This window comes from Pteropus medius, unplaced genomic scaffold (genome assembly GCF_902729225.1).
Source record: "Pteropus medius unplaced genomic scaffold, Ma_sr-lr_union100, whole genome shotgun sequence".
In the NCBI taxonomy this organism is placed as follows: domain Eukaryota; kingdom Metazoa; phylum Chordata; class Mammalia; order Chiroptera; family Pteropodidae; genus Pteropus; species Pteropus medius.
Window position 1 is genome coordinate 17,309,357 of NW_024349519.1, and position 16,562 is coordinate 17,325,918.

General features: G+C 33.0%; 1 protein-coding gene across 1 annotated transcript in view; it reads right to left on the bottom strand.

Moving 5' to 3' along the window:
• The window catches only part of SLCO1C1 (solute carrier organic anion transporter family member 1C1), a 47,030-nt gene that overhangs the window by 15,678 nt on the left and 14,790 nt on the right, over positions 1-16,562 (bottom strand). The window contains 7 exon segments of the mRNA XM_039882550.1: positions 1,106-1,301; positions 5,732-5,896; positions 7,014-7,133; positions 7,136-7,258; positions 9,113-9,211; positions 10,109-10,255; positions 13,464-13,588. Coding sequence (XP_039738484.1) covers positions 1,106-1,301; positions 5,732-5,896; positions 7,014-7,133; positions 7,136-7,258; positions 9,113-9,211; positions 10,109-10,255; positions 13,464-13,588 — 975 coding nt within the window.

Consider the following 16,562-nt stretch of genomic DNA (forward strand, 5'->3'; position numbering starts at 1 on the left):
TATGTTTTTACTTACATGTGGAATCTAAAAAAAATAATGAACAAACAAAACAAACCAGAAAGAGACTCATAAATACAGATAAAAAATTAACGATTGTCAGAGGGTGGGGGCGAGGGATAGGTGAAAAAGATGTAGAGTGATAAAAGGTACAAAATTCCAGTTATAAAATAAATAAGTGATGGGGATGTAATGTATAGCACAGGGAATATAGTCAATAACATTGTAATAACTTTGCAGGGTGACAGGTGGTTACTAGACTTATAGTGATCATGTCTTAAGGTATATAAGTGTCAAATCACTATATAGTACAGTTGAAACTAATATAATATTGTATGCCAACTACTCTTTAATTAAAAAAAAATAGAGCATTAGTCTCTGAAAACTAAGAATCTTATCCCACCCCATACGGGATGGCATAGGTCGGAGAACATCAATACATATTCTCTTGACCAAGTGCAAAAAGCTAAAGAGAGCTGTCATGTGGGTCATGGGGTGGAAGAATAGTATTCTCTCTTGAAACTTCACATAATTTGTGTACAACAGAGACTGTGAAGGGTAGCATCAGAGACTATGAAGGGTAGCATAGAGACCATTTGGTTATTCAGGTGTTCAAAGAAAAAAAATACAATTGTTTCCATGAATGGCTCATCTATTTTGTGCCAGGCAAGTGTTAATCACTTTCATGTATATTATCTTGCTTAAATGTTACAAAACTTAAAAAGATAATTATTTCTATTTTTAAATGGGAAAGTTGAGCCTGGATTAGATTAAATAACCCTTACAATGCCTGTTCACTAAGAATGAACAGAAGCAAGATTCAAGGTCTATATTTTCTACCATCAGATTGCTTCCCTAAAGTAAGATGTGGGTTTAGCATATTTATATTTCTTTAAGATATTCAAATTCAAAAGAGATGTATGAGAGATTTTGGTGACAATAACAGATTCCTTATCATAAATATTGTCAGCTATTTCACAACAGAACAATAACTCCCTTTCCACAGTTATGATGCTTAAGAATCAAATTATTTCATTTTGAAGCTCTATCAAAAATTAATTTGACTAAGCAAGCCAGTCTCTTCAGATTATTTAATGAGTGAACATACCCTTGGTAGGAGATAGTTAACCCTGCCACATCAGAATTTTCACATCCCAATGCAAACAGGGAAAGGAATAGGAGGTACCCAAGGACAGATGATCCCAAGTAGATTTTTGCAGCTCCACATACACCAATTCTGAATTTTTTCATAGCTATCCCCCCAGAGAATATTCCAAGAGCCACTGCAGGTATGTTGATGAGCCCTGAGAAACAAGAAAAATGTATCATTTTTTAAATCTCTGAAAGAAATTTGAGTGCACTCATTCGAACATTCTAAGGGATTATACAAAGCTATGCAATAGTTCCTGACATATTATTAGACTACTTGGTCATTTTAAGTTACAGAAATATTCATTTGCTATCATCTATTGATGTATATCAAAAGATTTTGATAGATGTCTAGGTTATAGCCTAAGTACAGCACAACTGACAGTCCCAGAGTTCTGTCTACACAATGTCTAGCACAGGGTTTAGTAGGACATTTCAAACATACTGTCAGTTTGATTATCCCTTTCAAATTCCCTAGGATTTATAAGTTAACCATGTTGGCCCAAGTTGATGGTAAATTTCCTGAATATCAGATGAGATGTGCTTCTTGCCTCCTAAAGCTTCTTTTCTTTCATCTTAAATATTTTTAAGTAATTTAATGAGACAGAAATTTCACTCTGATTTCTTTATTACACACTTTTTCCACTCACACCAGAAAATGTTGATCTTAAAATGTTTACTGACTAAATATTCCAAATGGAAATATTATTTGTAATTTATACTGCAATTTGATTCAATTTATTGTATGTATTTTCTTTTGATTTTAATATATTTACCCAAACATCAAGAAAGCTAAGAGAAATTTTAGCTAGTTTCCTATTATAATTCCAGCACACCTATTTAGGTTAAAGACCTTATTCTTTGTTACCATCCTAAACAAGACTTATGACGGATGTATTAAATGTTTTGAGATGGTCAGCACAATTACAATATAAATTGGAAACTTTTGATTCCCATGCAGATGCATGATAGCCTTAGCCATTAAGATGAAGTAGTAATGAATATAATTACAGTACTTTGGGATTTTTTAGAGCTTCTTTTCTAGTGAAGCAAAATTTCATATTTTATAATGAACCTTACAATATTACTTTAATGTTATAAGAAATAAGTAGTAGGATCTAAATGCAAGGAAAATTTATGAGACTTTTCACACTCCTATAGCCCATTGTGGATAAAGAAGTAAAATTAGCCATCGTTCTGGGGCAAAATAAAAGTATTTTTTTCCTCACAAATTAAGATTATTTTTATCATCTCACAGTTTTTATTATACCTTTACCTAATTTTAGAACACATCATAACACAATTACTAAATTTGCTATGCCTTAGCCACAAAAATTAATATTTTTTTTATTATAAGCAGCTTTTCCCCAAATAATTGTTAATTTTTCTTGATTTGTCTGTGTGATACCTCCAGGAACTGAGAATGATAATCAGTGTTATCACTGATAGTAAATGTTGCTGTATTGTATCTACTAGAAACTGTCTAATCAATTAAAAAATTCAAAGAAGTTAATTAAAAATGAGTAAATAATTACTATTTGTGTATTAAGAAGAAAAGATAAGATTATTTGCATGTAACTTAATAGCGATAGGAAAAGCTTAACTGGAAAATTCAACTGCATATCCAAACTTCTTCCAGTAGAAATTGCAATGAAAATTAAAAAAAAACACACTTAAAAAAGGAAAAACATTTTACCATATATTCTCTAGTCCTTGAATTTGAAACATTTTTGGTTTTTTATTTTTCTTCAATTTTCTTTGCAAAATTAAAGTAGTTAACATGAGAAAATGCCAAGTGTATAGAGAAAGGTCCTGGATTAAAAAAATCAATCATCTATAATTTAAAAGAGCATTATCTTAAAAGAGCATATGGTTAAATTCTTCTCATCAGTTTTCCAAAAAATAATTATGTCCAGTGTGGAAATAAACTTAGAAACCTAGGAGAAATAATTTATTCCTGGGTATATCATAATGTATGTATACCACATATGCATGACATTGAGCAGGCTACCGAGTCTCCCAGAATTTCAAATTCTTTCATCTGTGCTAATTCTCCTTAAAAATAATTTTATAGGCAAAAGTATTTCATTTATTACCTACTCAATAAAGGAATGTGATTACATACAGTCTCATTTTCTATTACAAATACACTCCCCCAAGCTATGCTTAATTTTCCTTTATAAAATAAACTTTTAAATTTGAAATAAAAAAAATTAGTCATCACTCTAGTGAGAGCAAACTCAATGACTCCCAAATCTCTAAGTTTTATGTACATGATAAACAATGAAAAAAAACATATACTTAAAGATGTATCCCTTTAGTATAATTTATGCAGAAAAATTGTCTTTTCATTTTGACAAATGAACCTTGACCTCCTTCTTTACATTATATCAAAAACATTTGAAATGGATTAAAACCTAAATGTAAAAGTTAAAACAAGCTACTAGTGGAAATATTAAGAAAACGTTTTCATGTCCTTGGGGTTTGAAAAATATTTCTTAAAACAAGTTTAAAATAACATTAATAAAAAAGAGTGAAAATTGAACTTAAAATTAAGAAGCTCACTATTAGAAGAGTGAAAAGGCAAGTCTGTGATAAAATATTTATAATATATATATTTAATAAAGAATTCATATCAAGAAAAAAGTATAGTACCATAAATCAATAAGAAAAAGATTGACAACTCAATGAAAATGAGCAAACATTTTGAACATAATTAACAAAAGAGAATGTTAAAATAACCAATAAGCCTGATAAAAGTCCTCAACATCATTAATCAGTTAAATGCAAATTAAAGCACAATAAGATACCACCACATCCCATAATAATAATTACAATGAAAAAGACTGACAGTACTAAGTATCATAAGGGTGTGGAGCAACTGGAACGTTCTTATACTTCTAATGGGAGTATAAATTTGAACAACTCTTATGTAAAATGTTTTGGCAATTTAACTGGAGATAAATGACCCAGCAATTCTGCTCTAAGATATAGCAAAGAAAAACGAGCATATATGCCCACCAAAATACATGTAGAGTTATTTATAATAGCCAAAAGCAAAAAAAAAAAAAAATCAAATGTCTATCATCTATAAAATTAGTAAATAAACCGTATTATAGTCATGTGTTAAAATATTACACAGCAATGAAAAAAAAACAAACCACTGCTATACACAATATGAATGAATCTCATAAGGTTTCATTTCAAGTAAAATATGCTAGATACAAAAGAGTACCTAACATATTATTCCATTTACATAAAGTTCAAAAACAGGCAAAACTGATCTATAGCAATAGAGTTCAGAATAGGTACTAGCTTTGGGAAAGAGTCTTGAGTACAAGGAGGTTTGAGGGATCCTTTTGGTGATACTGAAATGTGAAACATGCTCTGGATCATGTTTACTACAGAGATATATTATATATGTATAAACATTTATTTAGCTAAGCTACACATTTAAGGTCTGGAGACTTAACTGTTGCTTGTAAGTTATATCTCAATAAACACAAAGGAAATTTTAAAATAAAAAGAATTTCTCAAACTTTCATTCCTCTTCTATTCTTCTTAAAGTCAATATAAAGCATTGATTGGCATGGATGGAGTATTGGGGGAAAATAACCCTAAAATATTTCTTCAGGTCCACCATTAAATAATAAAATTAAATTAATTTGAACCAATTAATGTTGAAAGTAAAAGTTGTGTCGTATAGCCGTAACAGTCTAAACAAAGAGTAAATTAGATTATCATCTGCTAAGTGCCCATTATCCAGGATTGTTACAGAAAACTTATATGTCCTCAGCATCCTTCCCGACAAAGTTTCTTTCAGAGATAGATATATAGAGTAATTATTAAAATATTTCAAGGAGAATGAATGATTTAAACCATTGGAGTCTCCTATCATAAAGGGATATGTTCAAAAAATAGGATATATTTTATGCCTCGAAACAGTAGCATTAAATTACATCTTCATTGACTAAAATAGCTAACTCAGGTTTTAAAGGTATCCAATTACTTGTAGAGTAGTAATTATGTATTTGTATATTTTGGTTCTGCATTCATTTCTTCACGCTTTTCTTTGCTCTTGAATATCTTTCTCATTATTGACTGTACTTCCAAACTAGAAACACAACTCCTTTAAATAACTCAAATTCCAGGAATCAGAAAAGTCTTTTGACTGGGCAAATACAAACTTTGTTTTGTAATAAACACCCTTTAACTATCTAAATGCTCCCTTTTTATAATCCTATAAACTGTTCAGGTAAAATGTCCACTGTTATATTTTAGCTATACTCGAAAGACAAATATCTGAAATTAACAACCTCCTAATAAAATGCATACTTGGACTATGTGATGTTCTCATGGTCACTCACACATAGTTGTGAATAACTCTTGCTAGAAAACTGTACCGCAGACTATGTAAATATTTCACTCTGCTGGATTATTTTCACTTACTTTTCGACTTCATATCTAAAATGCCATAAATTATCTTCAGTGTAAACATTGGAACAATTTTCTCTAAAAGTACTAAGAGTTAATGAGATGCAGCTGATAGTACCTACTGGAAAGCATGAAGGACAGATGAGCATACCGATAACAAAGTTGGCCTTAGAGGACGACTGCCCATACTGTTGCTCAATGTACTTTGGTTTATATGTCACCATGCCAAATAAAGAATTGAACTGAACAGTGCTTGCACACAAATATAAGAAGTACACTGGATTTCCAAAAAGATTCTTCAGTGATGGAAGAAAATCTATAAGACAAAAATAACATGGGGGTAATTAAAGACAGTGTTACACTTGGCAGAAGATGCAGCCTTGGCAGCAGGGCTTAGATGGCTAAGTTCCACTGTTACAGTTAACAGGAGCATTTTTAGTGTGAAACACACACACACACACACACACACACACACACACACACACACACACACAATGTATATTAAGCCATTGGTCCAAATCAAGGCTGAGATCTGGCCAGGTTCAGATCTAAACATAGGCACTTGCTTTTTCAGGCATAAAATCTAGATTATCGATAGAGGTATAAGTCAGACAGAAACAGATTCTTCTAACTAATATGTGTAAAAGGCAAGAGAAATGAGACTACTCCCTTACTACCGAGCTGGGAGTCATAGGTATGACATCAAGGACTTCAGTTTCATGGTCTCTATCCTTCAAACTTGGGTCATGGTCACAAGAAAAGGAATATGAATGCTATCTCCATTGAATGAATGAACTTTAGTGTAAGAAATAAGCTTTGGCTTTTTCCCTTCTTCCATTTATGAAGCCAAACAATTAGAAATGTGAAAATATTCTATAAATGTAAATATTGCTTGCTGGGGCCCTCCAGGAAGGAATACTGACAGACCAATTGAGAGGAAGTAAACTTTCTCACGGTCACCCATTTCCACAGGGAGGGTATTCACTAGAACATGTCTGGCCTTTTGCCTTACCCCACATTCGCTCCTTCCATAATTGTTGGGAGACATACCCTGGTACACATTTCTCAAATGGGTAGATCTCATCTGTTAAAAGGCCATAAGCCCTAAAGATTTACTCTTTTTTTTCCTGTCCATCCAGACTGATATGAAGCAGCAATCCTGGTTAGGGGCAGCAGAGAGGCCTAAACTGAGGAAGTCTGAGGGTAGGGATGTTATCAAGAAAGGTTACCAAAACTATGGGTCATGTTCTTCAATCATTTTCCAGTAGTAAAGTTGATTTTTTAATCTTTGTTTCTGCTTTCTGTATAGTTTCTGAGGTTTTTTTTTCTTTTTCTGAACACATGAAGGGGAGAGAAGGGTATCATTTATTGATCCCTTAGAAAGTTTGAACAGGAAAACAAAGTATTTCAGAATCAAGGAGAATGTGGCTCACCTCTTGCCATTTCCATTATTTTTACTTTTTCTCCATGGGGTGTTTGGTAGTCTGTATGACCATCCACAATAAACTTGGATTTCTCCGAGGAAGAATTGGAATCCTCTCTACTTCGGGGTCTGGAAGACTCTTTGGTAAACACCAGAAAGGTACAGCTGCAAGGAGACTTATGATTCCTGCTATTAGATAACCAAGCCACCAGGCACCTACCCACTGGGGATCCTTTGGGGTAATGGTTATGTGATCTGAAAAAGAGAGAGGATGGCTAAGTAGCATATACAGCAAAGCTAATGGGCTGAAATAAGCACCTCTTTAAAAAAAAAAAAAAAAAAGCCTGGCATTAGTTCTATCACATCATAAAAATACTTAATAATTCATACATAACTTTTTCTAATCTGAACATTATTAACTTGCTTTTTGAAGGAAAGAGGGTATGTCTGGAGCATGACGCTTTCTTCTTTTGTTCCTTAGATTAAAAGTATTAAGTCTAAATACTAGAAGGGGACACATGGATTTAAAACTTTGCTCTGAGGTTCTGCAGAGGGATCCTGGGACCCAGAGCAGGAGAAAAGCAACATGTGAGGAAGAATTATAAGGGTTCAACACCTTCTGACAGCTACGCCACATCAGTGCCATTTTCACCTGATTTATATATTGTCTAAGATTTTATTCAAAGAAAGAGTCACGTCCTGCACCTTGTGCCCTAAATATAGTCTGAACCACTCCAAATGCTATTTATTAAATGATGTTTAATAATACTTCAGAGCAATTTCAGGTCTGAAGCAAGATTTTTACATGTAAATAAAACATCAATATCTTATTCATCACAAAAACTTTATTTTTGACACTATTTCTCATTTGACTAAAAGGTAAGCATTGACAAAGATTTTTGAACCAAACCAAGTGTTATATATATATATGTGTGTGTGTATATATATGTATGTATATATAATATTTTATATATTTATGTATTTATATTATATATTATATATAAGAACCTATAAAACATATTATTATACTCCACCTCTACCACACTCTGTGAGAGCAACAAAAAAAAGCACATGTTTTTTGACAACTAGTCTCAATTGCTATTACTTTATATTTGGTAAAACATTTAACTAGTTTGTCGCTGCATCGCTATTGCTCCCCCTTAATCATTTTTTCTCTGTACCACTCATCACACTTTCTTAACTACACTTTCTTAACTATATCAGTCTCCATGACTGGATTTTAAAATTTAAGGAGTCAAGGAATTTAGCTATTTTGTTTACTGTGGTAAAACAGCACCTGGAATAGAGGAGAAGTAAAATTTTGTAGGTTAACGAATTAATAAATGAATAAATAAATAAAAATTTTGGAGCATGTTCTGCAGTTTATCTGATTAAAGAAGAACGACTAGTGTAAGAGTTTTGCATTGCATGTTAACACAATGATTTCAAAATGTTATCCCAGGACTTAAAAAAATGAAACATTTTCTTGTTTCTAACTGCTTTCTGGGACTTCTTTAAAAAACAAACAAACAAACAGAAAACTACTATCTATTTTTAGGGGGTATATTCACAAGGACAGAAACAAATTAATAAGTATGGAAAGATGAGATCTCTCATTTATTCCCTTCACAAGCACTCTCCCAAAAGGAAAGCTAGTCTCACTATAACATGCCTCCACCTAAAAAAGATTCATGCAATAAAGAAGGAGATTTTTGTTGCCAGAAGACTTCTGATCCTTGGTCTTTCTGGCATGTCTACAAACACTTTATCAGTTGTTGTGACTATAATAAATGCTGATACACCTGAAACCAATAAGAGTCAACAAGTAGCCAGAGCTTTTAGGTTTAACTATGCTGGAATGTGTTTGAACTGGCAAACCAGAAGTAAAAAAAGGATACATTTGAATAATAAACCATGGGTCATCCAGTTCTAATCACCATCTATTTTTTCTATTCCATTTTATCAATAACAAGTTTTTCACAGATTATTTTCATTTTATGAACAATTACCATCCTGTCATTTTATAAAAAGGCATTTTGATATTTTCTACACTTTTCCATTAAAAAATTACAGTAACCAAAATAAATGAATAAAAATAAGTTCCCTTACCTAGGTTTACAAAGCCAATGTCAACATACAGTTTGGCACATAATGAACCTAACAGGAAGCCAAAGATTGGTCCTATAATTGCAACCGTCTGCACACACCCTGCACCAAAAAATAATTTTAATTAAATTAAAAATTAAATTTAAAAAGCAAGGTACTATTTCTTTGCATTTGTAAATTAATAAAGTTTTAAAGAAGAAATGTGAATGAGATCTAGTTAGTAGCTGAAAATATTTCATCAACTCTTTACTTAAGTGTACTTAATTTGTCAGTTTTTCAACTTCATTGAATTAGGAAATAAGTCCTTCTCAGCTGTGGAAGAAGAATGAACACTTTCAAGGCCTTAATTACCTCTGAGCAAGAAAATAATCTCAGGACTCTGAAGAAGCTAATTTCCCAAAATGGAGTAACTTTTACTCCCTAGGATTAGATTCCTCCACTGATAAAAATCAGAATTATACTATTTGACAGTCTTTCAAAAAACTTTTTATGGTTGGTTAAGCATAAGACATGTTTTGATATTAAAAGTGATTTCTTCCACCTTAGTGAAAAAGTATATGTATTCAGAGCTTCTGTGGACCCATTCGTGAGAGCAATAACTATGGAGATAACTATAGATCACCGCATACTTCTGTGGTACAGTTAGCCCAATAAAAATAACTGATGACATCTGAAATCCATGATGATAAATTGTCATCATTGTCATCATTGCAGTTGAGCTCACAGTTATTTTCTTTTAATCATTGTCATCGTTGTCATCATTGTAGTTGAGGTTACAGTTATTTTCTTTTAATCTGATGTTCTTTCCCTAATGCAACAGGTCCTTCTAATTGAAGTTTCTTTATTATTCAAATCCCCAGTGTGAACTTCAGAAATGTGTGATATATTTAAAGGAGTTGGCTATGAAGTATAAAGCCTTCCACACTTTATTTAGTTCAGAACAAAGTTGAGATAACCAGGTCCCCTGCTTCACAAGAAGATGAAGAAGTTGAGCATTACCAATATAGAAAGCTGCATTGTCTTCACTAGCAAAATCATCAAGGTAAGCAATGCCTAGAGGCTGAATGGGAGTTTCTCCAATTCCACGAAGAAGGTTCCCCAGAAAAACATAAACCCACATGGAGGAGCTGGCATCAATTTCACATTCTTGAAAGGGAAGCAAACATGATTGAAATTAGATCACTATCAAAGTTAAATATTTATTCTGCATTTCTATAAGTTGTCCTCAAATTGGATTAGAATGCAGAAGTGAAGTGTTGCAATAGATATAATTTGATAGTAATTTGACCAAGACTGGGAAAAGTTTTGTAACTTCAATATTTTAGGTAGTATAAATTCCCAAGAGACTTTGACCAAGAAACTCTATTCCTTCCTGTTCCTGTTCCCTTACTTCCTATTTTCTCTCTTCTTTTTATTTTATACTTACACTAAGTTCTTGGAATTCCTACATTTCAATAACATTCAATATCCCATCTGGGAGAAAACATAAAATTTTAAACAAAAGTTTTTCTAGCCATAATCTTTAAGCTTTTCTATCTTTCGGAAGAAATTACTTGTAATTTTATTGCTGACCAAGTTTTATGTGGAATTCAAAATTTTATACATGGGTGATACTTCACCTTTGGGTAGCACTGCCTATAATTACAACCATTTAATAGCGAATAACCATATTTAGGGCTTGTATTTAGGAAACAAATTTATATAAAAATTTAAAATCCTATATGCTTCAGTAGTTTAACTCTTCCAACAAAAAGAACCTTTGACATTATTTTTAGAATGAAATTCAAAGCTAACGTTTTAAAAATGCTTTTTATAAGCCATGTCTTAATATGATCAGGTGAAGTCTGATAATTATTCCCATAACATCAACATATGCTTTGAAGAGTTTAGTCACTTGAGAATAAGGAATAGTATTAACAACCCCCAACAATCACCACTTATGAATATTCCCTTTCTGCCAGGCACTGGGGTAAGTGGTTTGTAGGCATTTTTAAATTGAATTCTCCTAATAATCCTATGAAATAGCAATTATTTTCACCTATTAGTGAGCCTTAAGGTAATTTTTAAAGGAGAAGTCTAGGTTATGAAGAACTGGGTGAATACTTTCATGTGGATGTGGAACAGAAAAGACCACTGTGCAATCGTGTTGCTTCTTGTTTTGATTCTGCCCTTTCTTGAAGTGTAGCCAAGTGACTGTGAGTTTTTCACTTATCTTCTCTGGATTTCTATTCCACTTCCAGAAATATAATGTGAATTCCTTTTCCAAAAATTGATTCTAATGTCAATTCTAGCTCTAACATTTGTGTGACTCTAAGAACCTTGTCTGTGAGGAAGTCATAGATAAGTGTAGACACCTTAGATTTGTTCTTTCCAATATAGTAGCCAAAAGCCATACATGGCTATCGAAATTTAAATTAATTACAATTACACAAAATTAAAACTTCAGTTCCTCAGTCACACTAGCTATATTTCAAATACTTGATATGTGGCTAATAGTTACTGCTACTGTATTGAACAGGATTTCCATCAGCACAGAGAGTTCCTTTGGGCAGCTCTGTTCTAGGGTGTTTTGGGGGAAATGAGAGTGTGTGGGGAGTATTTTTAAGAAAGGTCCTATATTTACCCCACTGTCATCTTTCAAAAGTATTTTTAAGAAAGGTCCTATATTTACCCCACTGTCATCTTTCAAAAGGTCCTATATTTACCCCACTATCAGCTTTGCATTCACTATGTCTAATGTCCACATATTTCTATTGCTTTAAAGGGAAGAAAAGGAGTGAGTTGTGAGCCTTACACTATGTACCTACCTAATAACATATCTCTTGACGTTAAAAATACCTTCATTTCCTGCCTTTAAACCCATATTTCATTTTTTTAACATTAAAGGTTTAAATATTTCCTAATTAGTTGTATTGTCATTTATATCACATCTCTTCCCAGATTTTCAAAAAGAAAAACAAAATATCTTCAATGACTGTATCTTTTCTACAGCTAAAAGTCCAAACACTTTAGCTCACTTCCTGCTTCTTTATGCAAATCTGAATTAAATTTATTATCCATTATATTTTTGTGTCCATTATGTCTTTCTCACTTTCTCCCCTCATATTTCTACATTTCTTTTAATCCTTTGGCACTTATCTTCATTCAAATAGCCAGACTTCTCGTGTTCATTGTCCATGAAAAAGATATCTCAAAAAAAGTGTTAATGAAGATACTAGAGGAGTGAAAAGGTTTTATGGTATAAATAAAAGATTTGGATGGATAGCAGGTACATAAAAGAAAGTCTTCCACACTCCCTTTACAGAAATTGATTCCCAGGCTAAAAGTAGAGAGTAAGATGGGGGTGGCAGGGAGGAAGTGTTGAGTATATTGATGCTGAAGGGCTGTGGAGAGAGGGGGTTTGAGGTGCTGCCTGTGCAGCATCTCAGAGATGTGGCAAACACCTGTGGGTAGATCTGCGGACTCCATGAAAGAAAAGAAACTGGTAGCCAGGTAGAGCCCAGAGAGGTAGCAAGACCCCAAACATGAGATGGTTGTACAGTAGAGCTAAGTATTCCTGCCTTTGGCTACTCACAGGATTTCCAATATCTAGTGTAACACAGAAGAGGTGACTCTCATGTTCCCAGGGGTGACTCATACATATCATTGCTGTGTCATTTGCATCAGCCACACAGAACACTACTATTCTAACAAAATTCTGTGACTCTGATCATGTGTGGAAAGTAGAATTATTTCCATGTTTCCAAGACTGTCACTTCTATATCAGAGAGAGCTGTTGTGCTAAAAAGGACATGGACATGGACATATATATGACCAAACATTGTGGCCAAAAAGATTAGATATCTAAACTGACATGGCACCAATAACAACTCTCCCCTTTACTATTATGTAAGCTCCTTAGAATATAAGTAGCCTCTGGGAAAAAGGTAAAGGTTTGGCAGAAAGTGACTAAGATTAAATTTTTGCCATTCTGATGAAAAAGGGCTAAACACAGAAATTAAATTGACTTCATAGGAAAAATCTATTTCTTTCATATCTGAGCAATGGACTGAGATTTATATGTGCTAAACTAGTTTTACCCTGTTTTCACAGCCCACCTTATTTGCAACCACTGGAAGTTTTCCTCTGTCACCAGCAATTAATACTCCTGTCATTCCATAAGATTTGATTGTCTGTATATTTTTGTAGGATCTCATCATATATTGTTTTATATTCTAAAAATTTTTATGGCACTATAATATCTCAATTAAAGTAAATAGGATTTTGTCAGCAAAAATTTTGTTCATACTAAAGCAAATATAAAATTTTGTAAAAAACAAAAGCTTGCCTAGTCAATAAAGTAAAAACATCTTACCATTATTTATTTTGGACGGTGATTCTTCTATAACTGAGATTGGTAATTGATTATTTGACTCCAGGAGACATGGAGAGATGCTAAGAGTGGAATTGGAGAAAGAAGAATACCTTTCATATCTGTACCTGTATAAAAAGAACATTTTCTTCACTATAGATTCATTCAGCATCATGCTAAAAACATTACATGTATACTACATGACTCATTAGGGTACTTAGTTTGGGTTCACAGCTATCTCTGAATCTAAATCACCAAGCCAAACCATCATTTAATAGCAGAGTTTTCTGAAGAGATAGCCAGAAGATCTGGTTCATAAGTATTATACCATATCTGAACCAATTACACACTGTAGTGAAAAAAAACGAAAGAATTATTCATAGAAGAATGACCATAAGTCACCTACTTCTTTGGTGAAAAAATATCTAACACTTGAGAAAATCATGATTATATCTGGGTCAAAGAAAAAGCAATAATTTAACAACTATGGCCCTTGGCACACTGTATTTAGTTGTAAATTTATTAGAATAACTGCAATGTTGATTCTAGAGAACCGACGATGATGCATGGACTTTTTGAACCATTTATCCAAATGGCATCCTTCTTCTTTAGAGTTTATTAATCTGGCTCTAAATTATTTCTAATTCCCCCCTTCCTTCATTTTATAAGGTTACAATGGCAGCAAGATTGAGGAGCCAACACTGAATGGTAGGGCTGTGATAATCCTTCCTGCAGTTCCCTAGCACTACATCCCCTCTCACGTTGTCCTTCATGAGCTAATTTCTCTCCCCCACTTGCACCCTTCAGAGAAGAGTTACCTGATAAGAGGACTTCACAACATCATCTTGAGTCTCATTTTATTCAGGCGCTATATGATGAAGAGGCTAGTAATCATAGTAATGTATTTGTAATGTTAATAGTAAAAACCTATTCATCATGGTAAGGAAAAGATGTATTGAGTTATGAAAATATTCAGGTTAAAAAATGGGTTACTTTTTATCAGTCTTGCATTTTGGTGAGTCCATGAATCTCATAACCTCATAAAAAAAGAAGAACATTTTTGATATATATGAGAATTTAAGGGAAGAGGTTCATAGTTTTTGTCACTTATATCAATGGTCCCCTGACCAAAATAGGTTAAGAACCATTTACTGAGGACAACTGGTTTTTAATTCTTAGCTAATAAGAGAACATTTAACATTGAAGTCATGCTAAATATAATTTTCTTTCTTTAATAATTTCCATATCTGTACAAAGCCTAGAGGCTCTTGAAAGGAGTGTTGAGAGTAATTATGCAATTTTTTGAAAATTATTAATTATTTGAGCATTCTCAATTCAATCTATCAAAAAATAACTATTGCAATAATAATAATTATTTAGATTTTGAATAAGTGGAATTTTATGTAAGCACCACCTTTGCCATTAATTCTTATATATGACATTCTAAAAAAATTAATTAACCTCTTCAAATTTCTACTTTCTTAGTTGTAAATGTGGGCTATAGATGTGCCTATTTAGGCTTTGTTGGATAAGGAAACAATGAAGTGATTGAAAAGGGAGCCAGTGGTATAATGTCTTTAAGTCTTCTAGTCAGGGATTTTAGTTCTAACCCAGATTCAAACTCTGGCTGACACAATTTTGATTCAGATACATGAAATCCTACAGTAGTTGCAGAGAGTTATATTTCTATAGACACTATTCTAAATATTCTCCATAATTTCAAGTTGGCCCCATCAGAGTTATTTTTCCAAGTAGTAGTCAGAATGACCCTTTAAAAATATGTCAGGTCATGCCAGTCTGCTCAAAACTGTCCACTGGCTTCCTATTTCATTTTAAAGAGAACCTAAAATCCTAGCAATTATTTGCAACCTTAGTCCACAAGGTGTGGTGTGCAGACCATCAGCATCAGCTGAATCTCAAACCCCACTCCAGAGCTACTGAATCAGAATCTACATTTTACTAAGAGCCTTGGGTGATTCAAATGTGCAACGAAGTTTGAGAAACAATTTTGACATCTCCCATTTCCTTTTACACTACAGTTCACCCACACACTTGACTACCTTCTGTGGCAGGAACTTTGCATTCACTATTCATTTAACCTAGAATCTTTTTCCACAGACATCTGCATGGCTTTCCCCTTCAATTCTCAGTTATTCCCGAATGTCACCATGTCAGTGAACCACTCCCTGACAACCTTACTTTAAATTGCAACCCAAACACACATACCTCTTATGTGTCTTCACTGGGTTTTCTCTATGGTACGTGACATTATCTGGCAAACTATATCATTATTTATTTGTTAATTTGTCTCCTCATAAGATCCATAAAAAGAGAGATTTTTGTCTCTATCACCATTACCTCTAAAAATAATCAATATATATTTGTTAAATTCATGAATTAGATAAGCTAACACACATAAAGCTAAACACAGTCTGCTGGGGGCAGGCGCTGAATAACTGATATCTATGATTAATATTTGTTGGACATCAAGGGTGTTTCTACTAGGCAAACAGAGCATAAGTAGTGTTTTAGAGAAGAAAAATTTTAGACAAGTACACAATTTGTGATTAACCTTGTGAAAGATTGAAAACAAGTTATTCTAATAATCTTCAGTAGACAGCAAATTTAATGAGGGAAAAAATTCTGTGTGTATTTTCATTTTATTTCATTTTTTTCTCACTGAAGTAACCCCATTACCTGACACAGTGTCAGACAATGGCAGACACTGAAAAATGAATGAACAAATATATCTTTCAGCATGTAAAAGGTAGTAGATAAGAATCTGTCTTTGTTCCTTTGGCATCCTTTGTCAGCACTAGTCTGGCTGCCTAGCTGACCTTCTCTTAGATATACCTCTCCTTCTGATTTTGTTGTATTAGTATTTTGTTTCTCATTAATTTAAAGTAAGAAAATTATTAATCTGAATGCAATACCTTCACAACAAACCATTGCTTGTCTCTGGTTAAAACCATATGGCTTAATTATCTAAGGAAGATACATATACAAAATTGGGGCGTAACTACTGGCTATGTCAGGAAAATTTTACCTGTGTCATCTCATTTAATATTTGCAACATTATAAGCTAGATATTATTTTTAGTAA